General features: G+C 42.0%; 1 protein-coding gene across 1 annotated transcript; it reads right to left on the bottom strand.

Annotated features, from left to right (window-relative positions):
- Positions 1-238: 238 nt before the first annotated feature.
- C16H6orf163 (chromosome 16 C6orf163 homolog) lies at positions 239-16,349 on the bottom strand. The gene is made up of 5 exons (XM_057790380.1): positions 16,202-16,349; positions 11,682-11,776; positions 10,144-10,251; positions 7,973-8,175; positions 239-671 (listed from the first exon to the last, which is right to left on the bottom strand). Exons 1-5 carry the CDS (start codon positions 16,347-16,349, stop codon positions 239-241), a joined length of 987 nt encoding a protein of 328 aa, XP_057646363.1.
- Between the last annotated feature and the right edge of the window lie 6,233 nt (positions 16,350-22,582).

The following is a 22,582-nucleotide window of genomic DNA, read 5'->3' as shown; positions in this document are numbered from 1 at the left end:
CCCACCGGACCTGAGCATGTTTGAAAATGCCATATGAAACACATTACTTTGAACATGGCAAAAAAAGGGGACAAAAGAAAAAAAAAAAAAAACCAGAAATCTATCATTTGTATGACAACTTGAAATGTCAATTAAAAATTCTTACAGCCCAATAGTACGCTGAACAGATATCAATCAATGGTATTGAGTGTATTTATTCAGCCTTGGGAAGCTGTCTCTGTGGAGACATTTCAGCTGTCTACCCGGTTTTCTCGTCTTTATCCTTAGTAAGACAGGAAGGTGTTTTCTTTCTTTCCGGCAGGATAAAGTCGGCATGTCCTGGGGAGAGCTTGGGGAAGGTGTAATTGATGTACTTCTGAAATGCTGCCCTGGTTTCCTGTAATTCCTCCTCCAGGAAATCTTTCCAGTTTGTCATGATTCCCAGTTGCTTTGCCACAGATATCAGCTCCCCCTGGGTGTTGGCCAGTTTGCCCATCACGTTGTCCAGCGTGGCCTGGTGGGTTTTTTCTGCTTCTTGAAGCACTTCCTGCACTTCTTCTTGCTTCTGTCTCTGAGCCAGGCCATAGTAGGCGTTCATCTCTTGCTCCTTTGCTCTTATCAACTGGCCCAAGCTTGTCTTCTGATCTTTAGTGGCTGTTGTACCAATATTCACAAGTTCCTCCATGGTCTTGCTGCAAAAGACGACACAGATTTACAAATCAGATAGACACGCCACTAAAAATATAATGGATTGACCGTTAATCACGGAAGAGTCCCCAACCTGAGAAACCTGGGGTGCATGAGCTTTCAGAATATATTAGCTATCAATCATCAATCTAAAAATTGTGCTCAGAGGCTGCCCATCAATCTCTCGGCCACAGGCTGGGGCACAGCCACTAGTTTAATGTCTGATGGTGGCGCTGAACTTAAAACAGTGAAGAGCCAGAGCCAGAGTCGTAAACCCCTATAGAAGGTATTTCTTCATATCAGTTCATCTCCTTTTTGTTGTTATATGTCTTTGAAATAGTATCATTAATGTTTGATTTTTGTTGCTTTGAGTGAACTTGAATCAACTGCGTAATTCAGGCTGACCTTCAACTCTTTTTTTATTTTTGAGATTACAATATAATAACATCATGTTTCCCTTCTCTTTTCTCCCTTTGAGCCCTCCCATATACCACTTCTTATTCTCTTTTTTATGTCCAAATTATGTCCTCTTTTCATTGTTGTTACATCATATATGAATTTATATATGTGCATATGTATTCCTAAATATAACCTGCTTGATATGCTTACTGTTAACCTACATGCGTGTTTCAGCTGACCATTTGGTGGTGGATAACCAATTGGTGTGCTCTTCCCTGGGGAAGCCTACGCCTCCCACTCTCATGCCTGTAGATCTTTGTATAGAACCGAGGCCCCGCGGGCTTCCCCCGTCCACTTTGACATACCTATCATTGCTGCCCTTGTTTGGCTCAAGCTTAGGCAACCATGTTGGTAAGCCTTTGTGGGTGCAGTTGCTGACACGACTAGAGATGATCTCACAGCAAACTCCCAGATCCTAACCTCCAACTCTTGATCCCCCTCCTAAGTGCTGGGTGCTGAGGCTACAGGCCTAAGTCACCGAACCCTCGCTGCTCGTCTTTAGGATGGATGGAAGCAAGCTTTATACTCATGTGTTAGCTTTAGGTTTAATCTTGATTTAAATTGAGCTATAGTTAATTATAGATTATCTCTAACTTTCTGATCACAGGGCCAAATTCCTTTTACACTTAAAGTTACTGAGGAACCCAAAAATAAATGGTTTATATGAGTTCTATCTATTGACATTGACAGAATCAGGGGCTAAAAGAACAGACATTTTAAAAGACATCAATTAATGCAAAATAACAATAAATTAATTCTACTTTAATGCAAATATTTTTACGAAAAATATTTTCCAAAATAAAATATAATATTTGGTGAAGAGACTGGCATAATTTTACAGTCATTTGCAAAGTTCTTTTGCGTACGGCTTAAAACAAAGCTGGTTTTTCATGTTATTTGAATATATTGAGATCTCCTCCTATTAAAACTCCTGAAAAATATAACACTCATAGAAGAGAAAGAGAGAGAAAAAAAGGAAATGACATCATCTTCTTGTATAAAAAAAATGAATTTGACTTTATGCTCCTTCCCTGTCAAAAAGTCAGGGACCCTGAGGGCTCTTAGGCCGTGCAGCTGAATGTTTCTGACCTCTGGTTTTTTATATCATTCTATCTGTATATACATATTATATATATCACAAATATATATAGGTTAGATAATACAGATATGTAGATAGACAGACTATAAATAAATGTTATAGTAGCCAACCCTATTGAACTGTTACCATGCACCCTGCAAGCTGCCAGGGTTTTGTGTATATGTTAATCAGTGGCTCGGGAAATTCAGTTAAGTCATGCCGTGATTAGGCCCCATTCTCGATGAGAACCCTGGCTCAGAGCAGTGAGGTAATAAATGATGGTGGCAAAATCAGCGCCATGACCCAGGTAGTCTGAGCCCAGGGCAGGGTTCCCAGTCAGGTGCTGCAGATGCACTGCATGGACTTCTGTAATTACCTTGTTTGGCTAAGATGTACGAAGGATAAAATACCTAAGATGTTGGGGTAAAGTATTTGTAATGAAAATGCTCCCCCTTCTCGTTCCTTCCTGGTGCCTCCAACACAAATGAAGTCTTTTTGAGGCTTACCTCATTCTGTGGTTGAAATTCTCTTACTTTTTCTAGTTCTAGCCTGACCTTAAACCTGAGACTTCCCTAATCTTGATGTAATGTCATTCATCTCCAGTTACCAGGCAACTCGGCCTCCTCTTCCCACAGCTGGGTTATATCCACTATTACCAGCAAGGGTTAGTGCTCCGTTCTGGGTGCTTTAGATGTCTGCTCATTTAATTGTAGAAGGACCCACTGAGGCCGTTACTATTTTTACTTACACTGTTAATATTCCCTTGTGATAGGTAAGAATGTGAGGCTCGCCAAGAGCCATGAGAACTGTTGTTCAATGTCACACACGTAATTGAGGAAGCAGGAATGTGGCTTCTCTTAGCCACTACTTGCTTCAGTCTCATAAGAGTTCACCTTAAGATGTTTCGTCGGTAGGACAACACGATGAAAACAGCATTTAAGAACAGAATTCTGGTAACGGTAAGAAGGCTAAACCTTAGTGCAGTGAGCCAAAGAGACCACCTTGTATCATTCTGCAGCCATCTGGGGTACAATGAGGATCTGAACCAGTGATGAAAGACAGAGATAGGCATCGAGACAAACAGGAACAAGTCCAGGAAACCACAAAGCCCTAACTGCCAGCATCTAGGATAGACGACCCAGCCAAGAGGAATCAGCCAGAAGCTGGAAAGGAGGATGGAGGCCTCAGTAACCATAGCGATGCTGGAGAGCTGTGAATTCATACTCACGCACGTCCTCTGGATTTAGCCTGGTGCTTTATAAAACCATCGGGTTGTTAGTGAGGCTAAAACCAAGGCCTCTAGGGCCCAGGACAGCAACAGCTGAATGACCCTATCCAGCATCCCCAAAGAGGAAGGTCCCCAGCACCAACCTTAGGTAAACTGAGCTAATAAAGTCCATTCCGGGTATCTACCTTCTTTAATCCCAGCACTCAGGAGACAGAGGCAGGGGGGTCTCTGTGAGTTCAGCCTTGGAAAAACGGGAGGTGGGGAATATTCATGCTTAAAACAGACTTGGGTTTTCTTGAGACAGGGTTTCTCTGTATAATAGTCTTGGCTGTCTTGAAACTAACTCTGTAGTCAAGGTTGAACCTGAACTCACAGAGATCTGCCTGCCTCTTCCGCCTCCTGAGTGCTGGGATTAAAGGCAAGTGCCACCACTGCCTGGCTTTTAAAACAGATTCTTAAGGTAAGCTAAATATTTGCTGTAGAAAAAGAATCAATTTTATGGTACATACGAAATGGTCAAGAAAACCGGTAGAATCAGGTAACTTGGGCTTACAGGGGCTCACAGAGTCTGAACTGCCAACCAGAGAGCTTGCATGGGACTGACCTAGGCCCTCCACACATATTACAGTTGTGTAGCTTGATCTTCTTGTGGGGTTCCTAACAGTGGGAGTGAGGCCTGTCTCTGACTCTGTTACCTGCTTTTGGGGTCCCTTTCCTCCTACTGGGTTGCCTCATCCAGCCTTAATAGGAGGGGAGATGCCTAGTCTTAGGGCAACTTGCTATGCCATGGCTGGCTGATGTACACGGGGAACTGCCTTTCCTAAAGAAAAGGAGGAGTGGAGAATTTTTCCTAAAGAAAAGGGGCAGGAGAAGAGGGGAGGAAGGAGGGGGAATATGACTGGGCTGGGAAAAATTAATTATTAACTAATAAAAAAAGTTATTTTGTCCCCCTCCCTTATCAGCCCTAAGAGCAATCAGGGTTCCCTGCCCTGTGGGAAGTCCAAGGACCACCCACCTCCATCCAGGTCTAGTAAGGAGGGGGAGGGAAATGGGAGGTGGTGGCGGGGAGGAGGCAGAAATCTTTAATAAAGAAATAAATAAATAAATCAAAGCAGATGTCCATCAACTGATGAAGAGATGAAAACGTGGTGTATATGAGATATATAAACAATGAAATTATTACTCGGCTGTGAAGAAGCTAGGAAGCATGAAGGGCCTCTAGTCCACTTCCTGGCAACACCTCTTGTTCTGCTCTGAAGCATCATGGACTCACTACTGCATTTCTATTGGCATTGTGCCCTTCCCTCTAGAACAGTCCACTCAGCCCTGATTGCAGCACTGAAGGATTTCTCTACCCTAAATTTGAGACTCTTCCACCATCCCTATAAGCCCTTTCCAAAGGCCTAAGAAGCACGTGGTCAGGTGTATCACGGCAGCTGCCTTGCTTCCTGGTACTGAGACTCTGTCATAGTTGATTTTTTTGTTGCTGCAACAAATGCCTGGCACAGGAAACTTGTGTTTTTGTTTGTGTAAGGTTTTGGTTTTGCCGGGCGGTGGTGGCGCACGCCTTTAATCCCAGCACTCGGGAGGCAGAGGCAGGCGGATCTCTGTGAGTTCGAGGCCAGCCTGGTCTAGAAGAGCTAGTTCCAGGACAGGAACCAAAAAGCTATGGAGAAACCCTGTCTCGAAAAATCAAAAAAAAAAAAAAAAAGGTTTTGGTTTTGCTTACAGCTTGGGGGTGCGGTCCATCATGGAGAGGACGGTATGGTAGCAGGGTCTCACTGCATCCCTACTCAGGAAGCAGAGACTGAGGAGCGCAGGTGCTTGGCATGTATTCTAGAAGCTCCAGCCCACATCTGAGGTGAGTCTACCCACTTCAGCTAGCCCAGCCTACAAACCCTCTCAGACATTCCCAGAGCTTTACATACAAGGTGTCTCTAGATTCTAAGTTATCAGGATAAGCCACCACAGTATCCAAATAAATTCCCTAGCAGAATTTCATTATCTCTCTCTCCACAAATTAGTTTCTGCAAGTGTCTAAAGAAGCCTGGAATTTAGTGATGCCCAGAGATAAGATCTGGTACCCTGCAGAATTTAACTGATCAGAATAAATATGTAGCATTTGTTCAGCGGTTTACAAGGGCTGGCAATGTGTCTCAATTCCAGAGCACCTACCAACCACGTAAAAAGCTCTCCGCTCAATACCTATCACCCAAGAAAAGGATAAATAAAGACAAAACAAAATGGATGATCTTGTTCCATAGAACAGCCCTGTGTCTGTGTAAGGCACCCTACAAGACTGATGGGCTGATTAAAACTTTACTGACATGGGAAATAGGATGTTACAGATCCGGAGCCATGTTACCCCAGGCTGTGTTTAACGTCCCCAACAGACACTATTGCGTACTTCTGTGTTTGACCTAGCATCCCTATGGACTATCAGGTAAATGCTTTTTGTAAGGGGCAAAAAGACCCTCTAACTTCCACCAACCCGACTGAAAGACTGATAATGCCATCAGGTCACACCTGAGGTAGGCTAACAGAGACTTCTTTCTCTGTGACATGCCTACCCGCCCACCTGATGTTTTCACCAATGTATTTTAAAATGCTCTGAGTTGTAGCTCTTTGCTCTGTTAGTATAAAAACGTCACGAGGGATTGTGGAGATGGCTCAGTCGATAAAGTGCTTGCCTTGCAAGCATGAGGACACAAGTTTGATTCCCAGAACCCAAGTTAAAAAAAGAAAGAAAGAAACTAACGTGGTGATACACGCTTGTATTGAGCCAGCCAGACTAGTCTACTTGGCAAATTCTAGCCAAGTAAGAGATCTATCTCTAGAAAAAAAAAGGAGGGGGGGGGTCAAGTTGTGCCTGGGAACACCTGAGTTTTCCCTCTGACCTCTATATGCAAGCACACAATGTGAACATACTCACATAAATACAAACATACATGTGAACACATACACACAAACACATGCATGAACCATACCATAGTATCTGAGATAGCCTGAACTTTCTTTCTAGGTCCAAGTAACTTATATTTTGCTCTTGAATAAACTTCTTCCTATTCCCTTGGAGATAAAAACCGTGTTTTAATATTAACAAGTGCTAACAGGCACCAGGCTCTCTTCAAGGCCTTTGGGAACCATGAGTGAGCAAACCAGACATTTCAGTTGGATATATTTAAATAATAGTCATGACAGTTCTCTATCTTAGTCAATAAAAGATGAAAATTGAAAAAGAAAAACTTACACTCGAGACTCCCAGAGGAAAAGCTGAAGGGGAAAAACAACAAACAAGAGAGGGTCCAGGAGGCTTCTGGTGTGGGTTAGAAGTGAACCACGAGACCCTGAAAGAGGAGCCAGAGCTCCTCAGATCAAGAAGTGGGGGAAGGGAGCAAGGGTCCAACAGCCACTGTGCTAGACACAGCTCACTCTCTGAGCAAATGCTCTCTCTTCACAGAGATATATTCTAGGCAGAAGAGAGGTAAACCTGAATGCCACAGCTCTCCAGCCTTCTTTCTGGACACTGGAATGACAAGTTTTAACTCAGGGAGAGATTTGTCTTCAAGATCTTACCTCTCAGTTATACACAGGTAGACATGCTTAAGTCAAGCGGCAAAACCCAAATGGGACAAACCCAGACTCAGAGGCCAAACAGGAAGATTCCATCTTTGTTCTGCTGCTAAAGTTTAGGGGGTCTTGGGCAGGCCACTTAACATCTGGAAACATGGGTTTCTCTTATACCCAGAAATTCCTGGACTGCTGACTGGGTTAGCTTAGTTTGTTCTCTCTCTTAAGCTCTCTCTGTCCGTCTCCTCTGTGTTCTACCCTCTCCCCTTCTGCTTCCCAGTGCACACTGATGTATAATATGATCTGTAAAATGAGGTGTGGTTATGTACATAAATATATAAGGCTGAGAGTGTATCCGAGGATATGGAAAGATGTGAGCCTTGGTACATAAAATGTTTGTTTCAGGGAGACAAAGGAGATGTGCGGGGCAGTGAACTGGGACTTGTGTGTCTTCTTTCACGCGTTTCTGTGAAGTCAATGTTTTTATGTGTACACCTATTCGTCTATAAGGAACAGATCAAGAACTAACACGTCTACCACAGCGTGTGAACCAGGCTTGAAACAATGACTCCTAAGTGTTTATGGAGAAGTGTTTATTAATTCTTCTGAGCCTTTTAATGCTGGAGAAACAAAACAAGAAACAGAATGTTGAGAAGGGAGATGGAGATATGACTGACAATACAACATGGACCTTCAGAAGTGTTTGTAAATTTCAATCCCTTATATATATGTTAGATACTTGAGTACTTACGCTACCATTTTTCTTAAATCTCTCTCTTTCTTTCTGTCTCCTTCCCTTCCTCCCTCCTTCCCTCTTTCCCCTCTCCCTTTTACTCTCATTCCTACCAATATTTGATATATCTCATAATAAAACCAGGAAAAGCTGGGCAATACTCACTCATACATCTTAACCTTATTTCTTTGTCTAGGTAGATTTTCACTGAGTCGAACGCTCGTGTTCTCGGTCGTACCTTTTCTGCTCCTGGACAGCTTTCTGGGCAATCTCTCTTTCTTCTTCCCTGGCTTTCTTCACTGCCTCTAACTTCTCTCTGTAGCACTCCATCATAATCCTCTGGATTCTATGGACCATACGTTGTTCTGCGGCGGAGTGCTCTCTCTTCAGCTCCTCATCCATGTTTTGAATCATCTCCTTCTTGGTTTTTGCTTCTACAGCCTTAAAGAAAAGGAAAGGAAAATTTGACATAGATATTACAGGGTCGATGACGTAAAATGAATACTGGAGGCTAGATCCATCGAAGTTTCGTTTATCTGATATAACAGAACCCGTTAAACAGGTGATTTACAAGTAGCTGTAAATTCTATGGAAATTTTTCATTTACATAAAATATTCAAACTGTATGTATTCATATATGTTTATAAAGATCACATTGAAAGACTGTATGCGAAATGCAAACAAGTTAGAGGGGTGTGGTTAAAGTTTTTCAGACACTTTTCTTTTTCAGTGCTGGCTACACCTGGGGTTTCACAGATTCTAGGATATCACTGGGCTCCAGCTCCAGCTATGTGATTTTATTGATTGTCACTGTATCATGACACATGGAAATATGAGATGTGGTATTGGAAAATGGCATAAACACCATGAGGGGAGCCCGAGGCTCAGGCAGGAAATAGGCACATCACACGGTCACAGGAGCCTGCCTTCCAGTCCCCTCTGCCACTCCACATCCCCCACCAGTCTAGGGTTGCTACCCTTGCTCCTTCATGGAGGCCACAGGCGCTCCATTGTTCTAGGGTAGGGGGACCTATGGAGTATTTTCAACCAACTAGAGAAAGATCAATAGTCAAAGCGTTATTTGTGGAGAAGTTTCACAAAAGGACCTGACAGGAAAACCTTTCAGCATTTTGGAAATGCCTACTAACTCGAACTCACAGAGATCCGCCTGCCTCTGCCTCCCGAGTGCTGGGATTAAAGGCGTGCGCCACCACCGCCCGGCGCGTTGGACCTTATTTGGTACACAACTAGTATACGCTAAGTGCTCCTTGGAGAAGCAATGAATGCGTGGCCATCTCCTCAGCCGCTCATCCATCATATCATTAGGCTCCCTGTCACTCTCCTGCAGCCTCTGCCCGGGTATCACACACACGTGGTCCTCCTCCGTCTCCTCCTTGGCAAATGTGAAGGAAGTTCTGTATTCCGGTCCTTTGAACCGGAATTTTGGGACAGAGATATAGAACTAAGCAGTGAATCCCTCTGCTGGGAACACGGATGAGCTTGCAAGCTAGGAAGCTCCTCTTAGCCAGCCTCACTACCTAACCACAGAAGAACGAATGAGGAAAATGTGGTACGCATGCACAGTGGAGTTGGTTGTTGGCTTTTTTTCTTCAGGAGAATGGATGCAACTAAAGGTAATTATGAATTAAGCCAGTCTCAGAAAGAAATCTCATGCTTCTTCTCATATGTGGTTCCTAGATTTTATGTTGATACATAAAATCTTGTATGGATATATGATATAAAAGTGAAAGTAAAACTGCCCAGAGAAACAAAGGTAACTATTAGGCAGGGTGAAAATGGGCAAGGAAGGTCTGAGGTGACTGTCCCAACATACAATATATACTTGGAAGTATACATATGATATATGTCATTATGTTGTACATTGTCATGTACAATGAATACATATCACAGTGAAAATTTAAAACAACAAAAAAGAGGTTCTCTTATCTTGTGAACATTGGCCTACTAGGATCACTTCAGGGACAGCAAATATGTCTCTCTTGGCAGTTCAGAAAAAGCAAATTTAGGGAAAAAGATGTAAGCAGGAAGCCCAGAAGAAGAGAAGCCACAGCTTGCTAAGTCCCAGCACAGGACTGGACACCAGGGCTTGCATAACGACAAGACGGACTGCCCATATGTAGGTTGCGGTCATGCCAGGGAAACAAATGCTAAACAGCTAGTTACATAAAACAGCTAGTTATTTCATTACAATGGCGATCCGGGCTATGAAGGGCTATGACAGAACCTTCTGTCTTGTGGATCGCCAGGTTCCCTCCCAACCTTTACGAAATACTAATCTGAACTTTACTGATTACTGCTCCACCTCTTCACCCCTGTCAACTAACAGAAGCACCTTTTCTTTATCAAATGCTTCGAAAAAGACAATGAGCAAATTATTGCATACAAAACCTTTAAGTCTCTTTGATGTTGCTCTTCGAGTATCTGTATTTCAAACTTGTGTCTGGCGTGTGCGTCCAGGAGTGCCTTCTCCACTGCTTGTTGCTGGAGTTCTTTAGCCTTTGAAAGAAAAGGTTCATTTATCTATTATTATTTCAGGGAAGGCACAGAGAAGCTGCTTGTTATTGAAGAAGTTGGCCAGTTAGGTTTCCGTGCTGAATAAAAAGTAGCAGCCACCATGGGGTCCCTAATTACACTGTTCTTACTCCTACATCCCACAGAGCCCTGGCTGCCTTAGCTAGATGCACATAACACACTGAGCCCTGGGTGACCTTTGCTGACTTTTGAATTATTAAAGTTGGGGCAGCTGCACGTGTGTGTGTGTGGGGGGTGAATATACGTATGTATATGAATATATGTATATGTATGTGAGTATATGTATGCAGTTGAGTATGTTAACCTAGGAAACACAAGGAAGGGAGCCGACACACAAAGCTAAAAGGCTCTAAGCAGAGAGCATGAATACCATCGAGACCCCCGCATCAGGAGTTAGGAAAGAATTTTTCTTAGATTATTTGAAGAAAATACTCAGATACTAGCTAAACTTAGATTCAAACTGTAGACTGTTCATAAAAGTGTTTCTTTATATCTGGACACATAAGTAATTGGTGGTTCTTACGGTTTGATTTTTACAACTACTAGATTCTTAGTGTTATACCTTATCTAACCCAAAAGAACTTTAATTCTCTTCAGAAAGCCATTTATCTCAATTCATCTATGACTGGAAGAACTGAGGTGGTGGGTTTGAGACTTTTCCAACCATGAGTAAAGTAGTTCTTCCTGCAGTCTTCAAATGGTCCCATGACACTAAGGAGCCATACACACAATGTATCAGGATTTGGGCTTCTGTTTTATTTGCTTGTTTCATTCACTTGGGCTCCTTCTTAGATTTCCTAGGCCAGCTGTGGTCTTGCCAGCCTCCTCCTGCCTCAGCTTCCTGTGGAGCTGAGTCTGTAGGAATGCACCTTGGTGACTAGAAGCACCAAGGACTTTAGAGACAGTATATAGGGAGAGTCCATCAAGATAAGGCATTTGGGGAAATGGGCAATAAGTTAGAAGTATTTATTACATACTGTACAGATGGATAGCCCCATAAATTAATAGAAGACCATAGTGAACAATTTACAATGAAGTCGGCCCTGTTCTGTTAAAGTTTCACATGAGAATAAGTGGCTGGAGTCATCTGTCCGGGGGCAACTTGGAAGGAAATCCTTGGCAGGACCTGCTTCTTACTAAGCATCACCTCGTGCCAAGTACATTCCTTCACTGAACTCTCTCAACAATCCTTTGAAATGGGAATCATTACTACCCCACCCCACCCTACAGATGAAGCCAAGAATGGAGAGGGCAAAGAACACACCCAAGAACCCATAGTTGTAAGGACTCGGTGGGCTATCTCTTTGCTGGTTATTCTGAATTTACAGTTTTAGATAAATGCAGAGTGAGGAGCCTGTAGAAACGCGGTTAAGGGTAATTTCTGAGTCCTTTACCTGCTCCCACACTTTAGCTTCTGCTTTTTCAATGCTTTCCTTGAGGACAGCCTCTTGATACTGCTCTTCTTGGTTCAGGATACTTGCCCCAATATCTGTGTATTTGGACAAACATCATTACAGGGCCCTGTGGACTGTTTCCTGGCTTTCCTCTCTACCATCAGCTACTATTTATGCGAGCCATCTAGAGACACCTCCTATTAGGTGATGTCACTCAATTTAATGACTTCCGGCACTAAGAACTGAACCCATCACGCTCAGCATGCTCCTGCCCGCTCCGCTGTCTCCCAAGCTTACACTCTTGTCCTTGAAGGCGCCCACTGGAAAGGTAAGTTTTCCACTAACTGATTAAGCGGGAACTCATCCCTGAGGCCTGAATCGAATCAGTTATTTTCATACATCCTCTCTAAACCACAGGCAATGAAGAGTAAATGTCCTGCGAGGTGTGGCACACTCAAAGCAGAGTGTGAACTCACAAGGCATTGGCACACTATCCATCTCTCTCCTCGCTTCTGACAGGGCATCTTTCTTTAATACATCATGGACGTGCCTTTCATTAGTGCTGGCCATTCTGACTCTGTCAGCTGTGGAGGGAGCTAAGTTTCCAGGTTATTACTACTCTGCCAATGATCTAATTTGACTTCCACATAACAACATCGCATAAGAACTTCTCCACTTAAAGCGTTAACTCCAGAGAAGGTAGAGAGACACACGGAATCAGGTAGGAGGGGACAGTTCTGAACCTGCAGCTAAGAACTGGATCCTTTGGTAAGGTTTCAGGGTATGTGCATCTCCCCTGAGATGGCCCTTAACACAGTTATAGTCCCTAGCATGCCAGTTCCCGTGGTGAGATGTGGTGGATATGTGTATTTGCTCAACATCTCCTGCCATGGCTCCGCTTCTCTCAAGAACTCCCTCAAGCGGTGTGGTAAGGTTGCCTATAAACACCATCCAAATTTGCTTGGCCTTTCTTTCTTCTAGAAGCTGATCCGGAACCAGGCACATAGTCAAGCCTGACCAGCCACACTCTTCCCTAGTTAGCTCACATAAGGATGTAAAGAGGAAATAGCTTCTTTTCCTCTGTGATTTCTGAACTGGGGCTAAGGCGTGTTGGAACCATTTGTCTCCAAGTCTTTTTCTAGATGCTGAGTAGGCCTGACTGCAGGGCCAGCTCGGCCAATTCACCACGGGTGAGCATGGCAGACTAAAATCTTGATGACAGGTTCCACCTTGAGTTTTTCTTAAAAGGATCAAGTAATCCATCACAAAACTCCACTTTGTGTGTTCTGTTTGAAGTTATTTCCATCACCTACAGATGAAAGATATATTTTGGGGATAGAACTTTACCACTAGATCATTAATGAGTCTTTTTTAAAATTTATTCTCTTGGTTTTTTTTTTTTAATTTATTTTTATTGCTTTAAATGGTGAGCAGGAGTGTGTATCTGTATATGAGTATGTTCAGGTACCCCAGGGGCCAGAGACATTGGATTCCTTGGAGCTATAGTTACAAACCCAGTTGATGTGAGTGCTAGAAACTGAAGGTGGGTCCCCTGGAAGAGTAGCAAGTACTCTTAACTACTGAGACATCTCTCCAGTGTGCCCCCTCCAATGAGTGAGTCTTGAAATATGAAGCAGTAAATATTGTGGGAGAAGTGGATGCATATAATCTCAATATTGTGTAAATTCATCACATTCGTAAAAATGTAACACAAATGTAGGGTGGCATTTTCCTTTTTTATTTTTATTTATTTATTTATTATTATTATATTATTATTATTTTTTTTTTTTTTTTTTTTTGGTTTTTCGAGACAGGGTTTCTCTGTGGTTTTGGAGCCTGTTCTGGAACTAGCTCTGTAGACCAGGCTGGTCTCAAACTCACAGAGATCCGCCTGCCTCTGCCTCCCGAGTGCTGGGATTAAAGGTGTGCGCCACCATCTCCCGGCTTTTATTTAATTTTTTAAAGAAGAAAACAATCATCTTTCATTTTACATACCAATCCCAGTTCTCCACTCCCTCCCCTCCTCCCATTCCCTCTACCTCTCCCCCCTAAACCCCTTAGAGAGGGTAAGGCACATTGCTTTGGGGAAGGTCTAAGTCCCTCCCTACTAAATCCAGGCTGAACAAGATATCCCTCCAAGGAGAATGGGCTCCAGAAAGCCAGTACAAGCAGTAGGAATAAATCCTGATGGCACTGCCTGCCCCCACAGTCTGCCCCAGCCATTGGCATTATCCCTTTTAATGTTTAAATATTGTATTTGTTCTGTGAGTTCGAGACCAGCCTGGTCTACAAGAGCTAGTTCCAGGACAGGCTCCAAAACCACAGAGAAACCCTGTCTCGATAAACCAAAAAAAAAAAAAAAAAATATTGTATTTGTTGTTCTCAGCCTTAACTTCAGAAGACATCTACAGAACTTTTTGAAAACATACATGCTGTGAAAGGAGACACTTGATGTGGGTTGTCCTTCTATATACAAGTTGGTTTTATTGGATAATGAAGAAAGCTGTCTTGGCCAATTGCTTAGCAGAGTAAAGCCAGGTGGGAAATAGAGAGAAAGTAGGTGGAGTCAGCAAGATTTCATGCAGTTGCCGAAGGAGAAAGATGCTTACTGGTAGGCCACAGCCTTGTGGTGATGCACAGATTGATAGGAATGAGTTAATTTAAGATGTAAGAGCTATCTAGAAATACGCCTGAGACATCAGCCAAACAGTAATTAAGTAATATAGTTTCTGTGTGATTATTCCGGTCTGGGGCAGTCTCCATTTACAGACATTATTAATAAAAACAACTTCAATGAGTCTAAAAACCATGCTGTGATAAAAAGGCTACATATTATATGGTTTTGTTTTGTAGCATTCTCTGTGACAAAATTACAAAGACAGAGACTAGATGAATGGCTGCCAGAATTTTGAAAACTATGACTGGCTGCTCATGGGCAGGATGAAGAGGTTTGTGGTGATGGTTACATTAATATACATGTGATACACTTCATAAAAGTGCACTTCTAAGGGGAAAATGTTTGGTAAGGCATGTACCTGAGGTGAGAGCATTGCTCTTATTGTGCTAAATTCCCAGTTTTGACAATGTGGCAAGATTACAAAACTAATGGGAAAAGCTGGGGCCCATGGGAACTCTTTGATCCCTTTTGCAACCCATGAATCAAACTATTCCAAAACAAAGAGTGTTTTAAAGACATAAGAAAAAAATGTGCATGATGAGGCCTGAATCTAGAGACTGCAAGAGCAGAAAACCACAGTCCTGTGAAATACTCTTGGATGGATACTTCAAGGTGCTGTCGAGTTTACTTATAAAGAAGGCAGAATTTTAGCTCTCTTTTGACTTATAATAATTTAATGACAAACACAGGCAAGTGAATATAAAATACTGATTTCTACATATATTTATCTGCCCAGGGTTTAGATCCATATATCCTATAAAGTATAAGGAATAACTAAAGTATATCAAAAATCATTAAGTAATGGAGATAACATTGTCTTAGGTCTAAAAATTATTTTAGAGATTACAATTAATAATCCATACCAAAAAGTTACCAAATGTTAAAATGAACTGATCTTTTAGAGGGTTTTATATATTATATATAATTTTAGGTAAAATTTTTATATATTTATTATATTTAATTTTTATATATAATTATATATATATATTTGTATTTCCCTCACCTTTTAGTTCAGCTCTCTAACTTCTCTTTTAGTAAATTAGGAGTGAAATCAAGTAACCATTAGCTTACCACATCCTTGGTAAAGAAGAAGGGGAAAAATATTTGAAGAGTCCTTAGAAAATATGCAATAAAATCCAGGATTAAAATGAAATTTTTCTGGGTGTAAATGAGAAATGGAAATATGGATTATAATTCATTTGCTCATATACTATATGCATATATGTATGTGTGATGAATATTCCTATGCTATTTATATGCATCTGCTTTTGTCACTAACTACAAAGACTATGCTTCTTCTACTCATTTATTGGGGTATTTAGATATTTTCTCTCCTGCATGTATAAAAAGTCCCCAGGTACGGACAAAATTGGAAGGAACACACATTTACTATGATGTTTCAGATGTTAAACAGGTACAATATTTCAAAGCTTCAAAACAATTTAAAAGATACATATTAATGTTCTTATTTACAACAAGAGACCAACTGAGAGGCCAAAAACTCTTTGCCATGCACAAAACTATTAAGTAGAACGGCTATGTTCCGACACATTATCATTTCATGATGAAATTCTAGATGCAAGTAACCTCAAACAGAACAGAGCTGAGAAGAAAGGCGCATGTGCTATTCTATGCTATAACAAATAAAAATAATAAAATCACTGCCAGGCATGGTGGTGCACACCTCTAATCCCAGCACTTGGGAGGCAGAAGCAGGTGGATCTCTATGAATTCGAGGTCAGCCTGGTCTATAAAGTGAGTTCCAGGATAGCCAGACTTATGGAAAGAGACCTTGTTCCAAAGATTACCACTCCCTGCCCCCCAAAAGAGTAAAATCACTTACCCAGTATATCTTTGTGAGTGTAAAAGCGTGTCTTAAATGGCTTGTATTCATGGATCCGTTGAAAGGTTTCTTTGAAAGGGGCTTGTGGGATTATTTTATTGCAAACAGCACAGCAAACAAAATTAGTATAATCGGGATTCCTGATCATAGTTAAATTTCTGATTTTTTTTTTACTTCTTATAGTTAAAATAATATCAGGATCAGAAAAAAGGGGGGGGGGTAGTTTCAAGAGAAGCTACAAGTCTAAGAAAGCTGGAAGAGGGCCAGGGTTTTAAGATTCTTCTAGAGGCTGGCAAGGACTAAACAAATCTTCATGATTAGGCAGTGGCCATATGTCTAAGGAATGATACCAGGAGCCTCTGCCATACAAGTTGTAGACACTGGATTTGGCAAGAGATGAGCAGTTTCTCCCTCCCAGGGTCCAGCATTAAGTTGTCAACTTACTTAACAACTGTTGCTAGGGAGGACAAGCTTTGCTCATAAAAGCGACCTGAAATAATGACAGTTGAGAGCAGAAGGACCTGCCGTCCATTTCCCTGAGCTTCCTCTTGCTGCTGTAACAAGTGGACACAGTCTTCATGACTTACCTGTAATACAAATTTATCCTATTGAATTTCTGGAGATCAGAATCCAAGGGAGACTCGGTTTCCTGTCTTTTCCAGCTTTAACATTCGTACATCTCCCTAAGACTCATGGCCTCCGCTTCTGTGGAGGAGCCGCTCTTTCCTCTGATCTTTAGCCTTGCTCTGTGGACCTCTGTGTCTATACCAGGCACCTCCACATGAGCCAGGATGACCCTGTCATCTCAAGGACCTAAATGTGATCAGAGCTGAAAGATCTCTTACCATATATTCACAGGGGCCAGAGGTCAGGATCTGGATGGCTAAAGAAGGAAGCATTAGTCAGCTAACCACATTTTAAGTGTGCTTTCGTTAAAGAATTCATTTTAACTAATGGACAGTGGGGTCAGTTTCCAGAACATTTTCAGGTTATTGTAAATGTGCTTTGGTGGCATGGCAATAAAAGTGGGAACTGCAGTGGAATTCTAACTAAAAATTTACTTTCACTAAGTCTGTATTCAAAGTCACCGAGCCTGGTTTTCAGATTTGGGAGGGCGCCCTAGTTACTTTCCTATTGCTGTGATAAAACACCATGGCCAAGGAAGCTTACAAAAGGAAGCCTCCAGTTTGCCTTATGGTTTCAGAGGGTTATGGTGGTGCTCGAGGTGGTGGAATAAAGACATGGCACGAACAACTGAGAACTCACGTCTGAAATTGCAAGCAAGGGGCAGAGAGGGAGTACTTCTGCAGATATTGTTTAAGACAGGCTTTCACTGCATCACTGTGGCTTGCCTGGAAACCGATTTGTAGGCCACGCAGGTCTTACACCTGCAACAGCCTTCTTACCTGCTAATTGAAGGCACATGCTACAACACCCAGCTAATCCTGGCTGTTTAACATCGTAAGTGATTTGTTCCTATCGTTTTTAAACAAACAAACATCCATTCTGCTGATTATATGAGGCTACTAAAACTGTTTTCATCTGTGTGACAGTGTCACCTACAGCATCCCCAGAAAGACTGGTGTTATTAAGAAACCAAACCTTCGTTGAGATGAATTTCAGCACATAACTCCTAGAGGACCTTGGGCTAAGTGCCTCACAAAAGTGGCCAGGTAATTCCTTCATGCATCATGGCTTTTATTGACTCTTATGATCTAATATCTGTCTGAAGGACTTAAAGTGATTCTACCAAATGGTGTCAGAGCAATGACGCAAGAAACTGGTCCGTCAGAGAAAAGAGATGGATTGCATGTGAAAGTGGAGAGCACTGTATCAGTTCACTAAGAGATCTGGAGAGAGCACGAGGAAGCCCCTGTCAATGTGACTGTCCTATCTATTCCTGGATTCTTTTCCAAAAGTGGGGTTAAGAAACTGTTCTCGGTTTGCCTGGAGCTGTCTTTGTTTTAAAACTTTCTAGTTTTTTTTTTTTTTTTTTTTTTTTCAGTTCTACATCACAAGAACGCCTTCAGTGCCCAGCAAACTGAAAGAATTGGTCACTGTAGAAGATAATACATAAAACCAATAAACAAGTGTTTACTTGAAGAAATTCTCTTACCAGAGGCTTGTGACGTCGCGGATCATAGAGGTCAACCTACCCCTGCCACTTTACTGCATCAGTATAATTACTGTTTTGTAAATACTTCCCCTTTATTCTCACAGGTAAGTGTAACAGTCTTCCCTCATCAATGAAGCTTGAAGGAGACAGATACCATTAAAGAAAACTGCAGTTGGTTAAAAGGAAGAGAACAACTGATCATGGGGTACCCAGCCCCAGCGGTTACATCTACAACACAGCTCTTAGAACAACTGATCATGGGGTACCCAGCCCCAGGGGGTACATCTACAACACAGCTCTTAGAACAACTGATCATGAATGTTTCTGTACTTAATCCCTTGACATTTTATGTTTTCATGCTAATGTGGCTACTTGGTTATTAACATGGACATTGCACTGAAGGAAATCATACTTTGTTGAAAAGATCCCTACAACTAGGTACAAGGAGGTCCAGTCTTCTCCCTGGCTTAGAATCACTGTGACCTGAGTAAATCTTTTAACTATTATTAGCTGTTTAACTATAAGATGACAGGATTAGAACAAGCAGAATTCAAAATACTATGACTATTTCAAAGGATATCTGAGGTTCCTGTTTTATTTTATTCTTGCTGGCTATTCCCTAAGTCAACAGACAGTGGATGAAAATATGAATACTTAGGCAGGACATGTTTGAAACTTTACATACACAAAGACTGATAAAACCTGCAACACTTTGTAGAAATTAGTATAACTGGGCATTTGCTTCTAAAGTTCCTAGTGCTCCCTCCCTCGTGGATTTCTCACAGCTCATGCTTGACTACACTTCTTTCATGATTCCTTTACACAGGTACTATAAGGTTGAAGGCTGCATGCTGTACAGTTTCTATAGCCCTTGTGTACTGCAGGAATCTTTGATAGTTTATCCAACTATTACTGCCTCTGGCACTATGAACGTGCCTTGTTGAACAGCAAAAGAATTCTAGAAGACGGCAATGTACCATTAAGTGCATAAGCTGAAGATAGAACCCTGGATCTGTAAAAACAAACAAAAATGCAAAGAGATGCCAAGAGTAAAAGGTTTAGCTTGATAGGCATTTTACAGAACACTTTAAAGTGTGCTTCAAAACTATGTGCAGTGAGCTATAATGGAGTAAATACCTACCCAGGGCTTGGTAGGAAAGTTTTAACTGAGATCCATGTAGAGGAGAGTAATTAACTATGCTTTGTATGTGTAGTGTATGAGTGTGCACAGTGTTCTTACTCATGCATAGGTAGACATCGGGTGTCTTCTTTTATTGTGTTCCACCTTAGTACTTGAAACAGGGTCTCTCACTGAATCTAGAGCTTGCAGTTTCGGCTAGGCTGGCTCACCAGGGGATCTCCAGAATCCACTGTCTCTGACTCCACCCAGACAGTGGCTACCATGCTTGACTTTACACAAGAGTGCTGGGGATCAGAACTCCAGTCCACATACTTGGGCAGCAAGCTAAATGCCTACTGTGCCAGCTTCCCATGCCCTAGCTAAGCCTCTTTGTATTGATAGATCAGTCATATCTAAATCTTCATGCACCTTGCAGAATCACAGTGAAATACTAGACATTAAAACTAACATGACGACAACCTCTGTCTCTGCTGCTATTATTTGATAGAAACACTGAAGCTAAATTTCAGAGGTGACATATTCTGCTAAGCTCCAGTGGTGACTTGGAGAATGGAGTAAATATCCAGGAAGCAAACAAACTTAGGAGCCCACTAGAAAGGCTTAAAATACCTAAGGTGAAGGTGATATCGTAAGGGGACTTTATTCAATTTTATTTAGTGAGTGATTCTAGTTTTAAAACAAATGAGAATATTTGGTCTTGTGTTTATAAAATTATTGCAATAATTTATTTAAAAAAAACTTAGGCAGTATTTAATTACACACAAAAACATTGTGGCTAAGTATACCATTTGCTTTGTCTTTTTCTGTGTATGTGTGTATGTTTTCTTATGATGTGTGATGTGTGTGAGGGCAAGTGTGTGTGGTATACATGTGGAAGGCAGAGAGAAACTTGAGGTGTCAGTCCTTGTCTCTCTTGTTTCCATTGCGTACATCACGCTAGCTGGCCCAAGAGCTGTCCCCACCTCGCAGCTCACTCTACTGGGCCTAGCTTTAAACAGATTCTGGGATTCAGACTCAGGTTCTCTGGCTTCGGTGGCAAGTGCTTTACCTGCTGAGCCATCTCCCCAGCCCCAGTATAACATTCCCCCCTTTTATTGAAAATATTGTTTTCTCATACAATATATCCTGATTGCAGTATCCCTTCCCTCTACTCTTCCCAGTTCCTCCCTACCTCCCTTCCCATCCAGATCCACTCCTTTTTTTGTCTCTCACTAGAAAAGAACAGGCTTCTAAGAGATAATGGCAAAACGTGACAAAATAAAATATAAAACAAAAGCCATCACATTGAAGTTGGAGAAGGCAATCCAACAGAAGGAAAAGAGCCCCAAGCGCAGGCACAAGAATCAGAGACCCACTCGTTCACACACTCAGAAATCCCATAAAAAATACTAAACTGAGAGTTATAATAAATACTAAACTGTGCTGCTTCACATATGAACTGAAGGTTCATGTGCTTGGCTCAGCTGATGCTCTCCTGGTGTCCTCCCCCCTTCTGGCTGTTACATTCCTTCTGCCTCCTCTTCCTTGGGGTCCCTGAGATCCTAGGGGAGGGATTCGATAGAGACATTCCATGAAGAGCTGTGTGTTCTAATTAGGTACACACCTTTAATCCCTGCACTTGAGAGACAGAAGCAGGTGGATCTCTGTGAGTTCAAGTTCAGCCTGTTCTACAAAGAGTTCCAGGACAGCTAGGGATACACAGAGAAATCCTGTCTTGAAAAATAAAAGGGAAAAGAAAAAGGAAAATGAAAAAAATAGAGGTGTGTTCCGAGGTCTCTCTCTCTCTGTGTCTCTGTCTCTGTCTCTCTGTCTGTCTCTCTGTCTCTCTCTGTTTCTCTCTCTCCCTCTCCCTCTCCTCTCTCTCTCTCTCTCTCTCTCTCTCTCTCTCTCTCTCTCTCTCTCTCTCTCTCTTTCTCTCTCTGCTTAGTGCCTGGCTGTGAGTCTCTGTATTTGCTATCTGCTGCAGAATGAAGCTTTTCTGATGATGACTAAATAAAGCACTGATCTTTGAGTATAGCAGAATGTCTTTCGAAGTCGTTTTTTGATACTTTAAAAAAAAAAAAAACCAGGGGACTGGAGAGATGGCTCAGTGGTTAAGAGCATTGCCTGCTCTTCCAAAGGTCCTGAGTTCAATTCCCAGCAACCACATGGTGGCTCACAACCATCTGTAAAGAGGTCTGGCGCCCTCTTCTGGCCTTCAGGCATACACACAGACAGAATACTGTATACATAATAAATAAATAAATATTTTTTTAAAAAAAATGGTATTTTCTTTTATCCTAGGTCTCTGGGATACCTAGTCCCTGGTTCTCGGTCACCTAGGCAGTGTCACATATGGGTACCATCTCCTGAAGAGGGCCTCAAGTCAAACCAGACATTGGTTGGTTAATTTTACAAGCTTTGTACCACCATTGCCCTAGCATATTTTACAGGTAGAACAGCATTGCAGATCAAAGGGTTTATCTACAATGGCTGGGTTAGGGTTTTCATTTCTCTTTTGGCAGCCTGCAGAGTACCTTCCCATACCGAAGACACTGTACCATAGAGATGAAAATTCTATGTAGGCACCAGCCTCACTTCTCCATGTTCACTAGGTTGTGTAGGTGTTGTCTTCAGCAATAGGGCCTTGCTGTCAGTTTGAGGAGGGCAACCTATAATCTTAGCAAAACGCCTGGGTTGTTTGGAATTTCCATAAGACCCCTTTGGCCAACAACTCAATTGGATGTAAGCCAGTCCCTGTATTGGAAGCTTTATTTGGTGACAAGATGTGGTCAGTTGGGACTTCATCTCCTCCACTGTTTGGAGACCTCATTAGACTGTACTAGGTTTCCATACCACCCCTCAAATGCCCCTCAGTTCTAGCTGTCTATCCCTATATAGCTCCCCCACCTGATCCTTTCCTTCCCCTATACACACCCATAGTCTACCCATAAAATCTACTCTATCTCTCCCTCCCCGGGAGATCCATGTGTCCTCTCTATATACCTGACCTTTATACCTGACCTCTCTGGTTATGCATTATAGCTTGGTTATTTACTTAGTGGCTAATATTCACATGTAAGCGAATACGTACCATGTTTGTCTTTCTGATCTGGGTTCCCTCACTCGGGATAACCTTTCCTTG

This window comes from Chionomys nivalis, chromosome 16, assembly GCF_950005125.1.
Source record: "Chionomys nivalis chromosome 16, mChiNiv1.1, whole genome shotgun sequence".
NCBI lineage: Eukaryota > Metazoa > Chordata > Mammalia > Rodentia > Cricetidae > Chionomys > Chionomys nivalis.
Note: the sequence above shows the minus strand (reverse complement) of the source record. Positions and strands in the feature narration are given on the sequence as shown.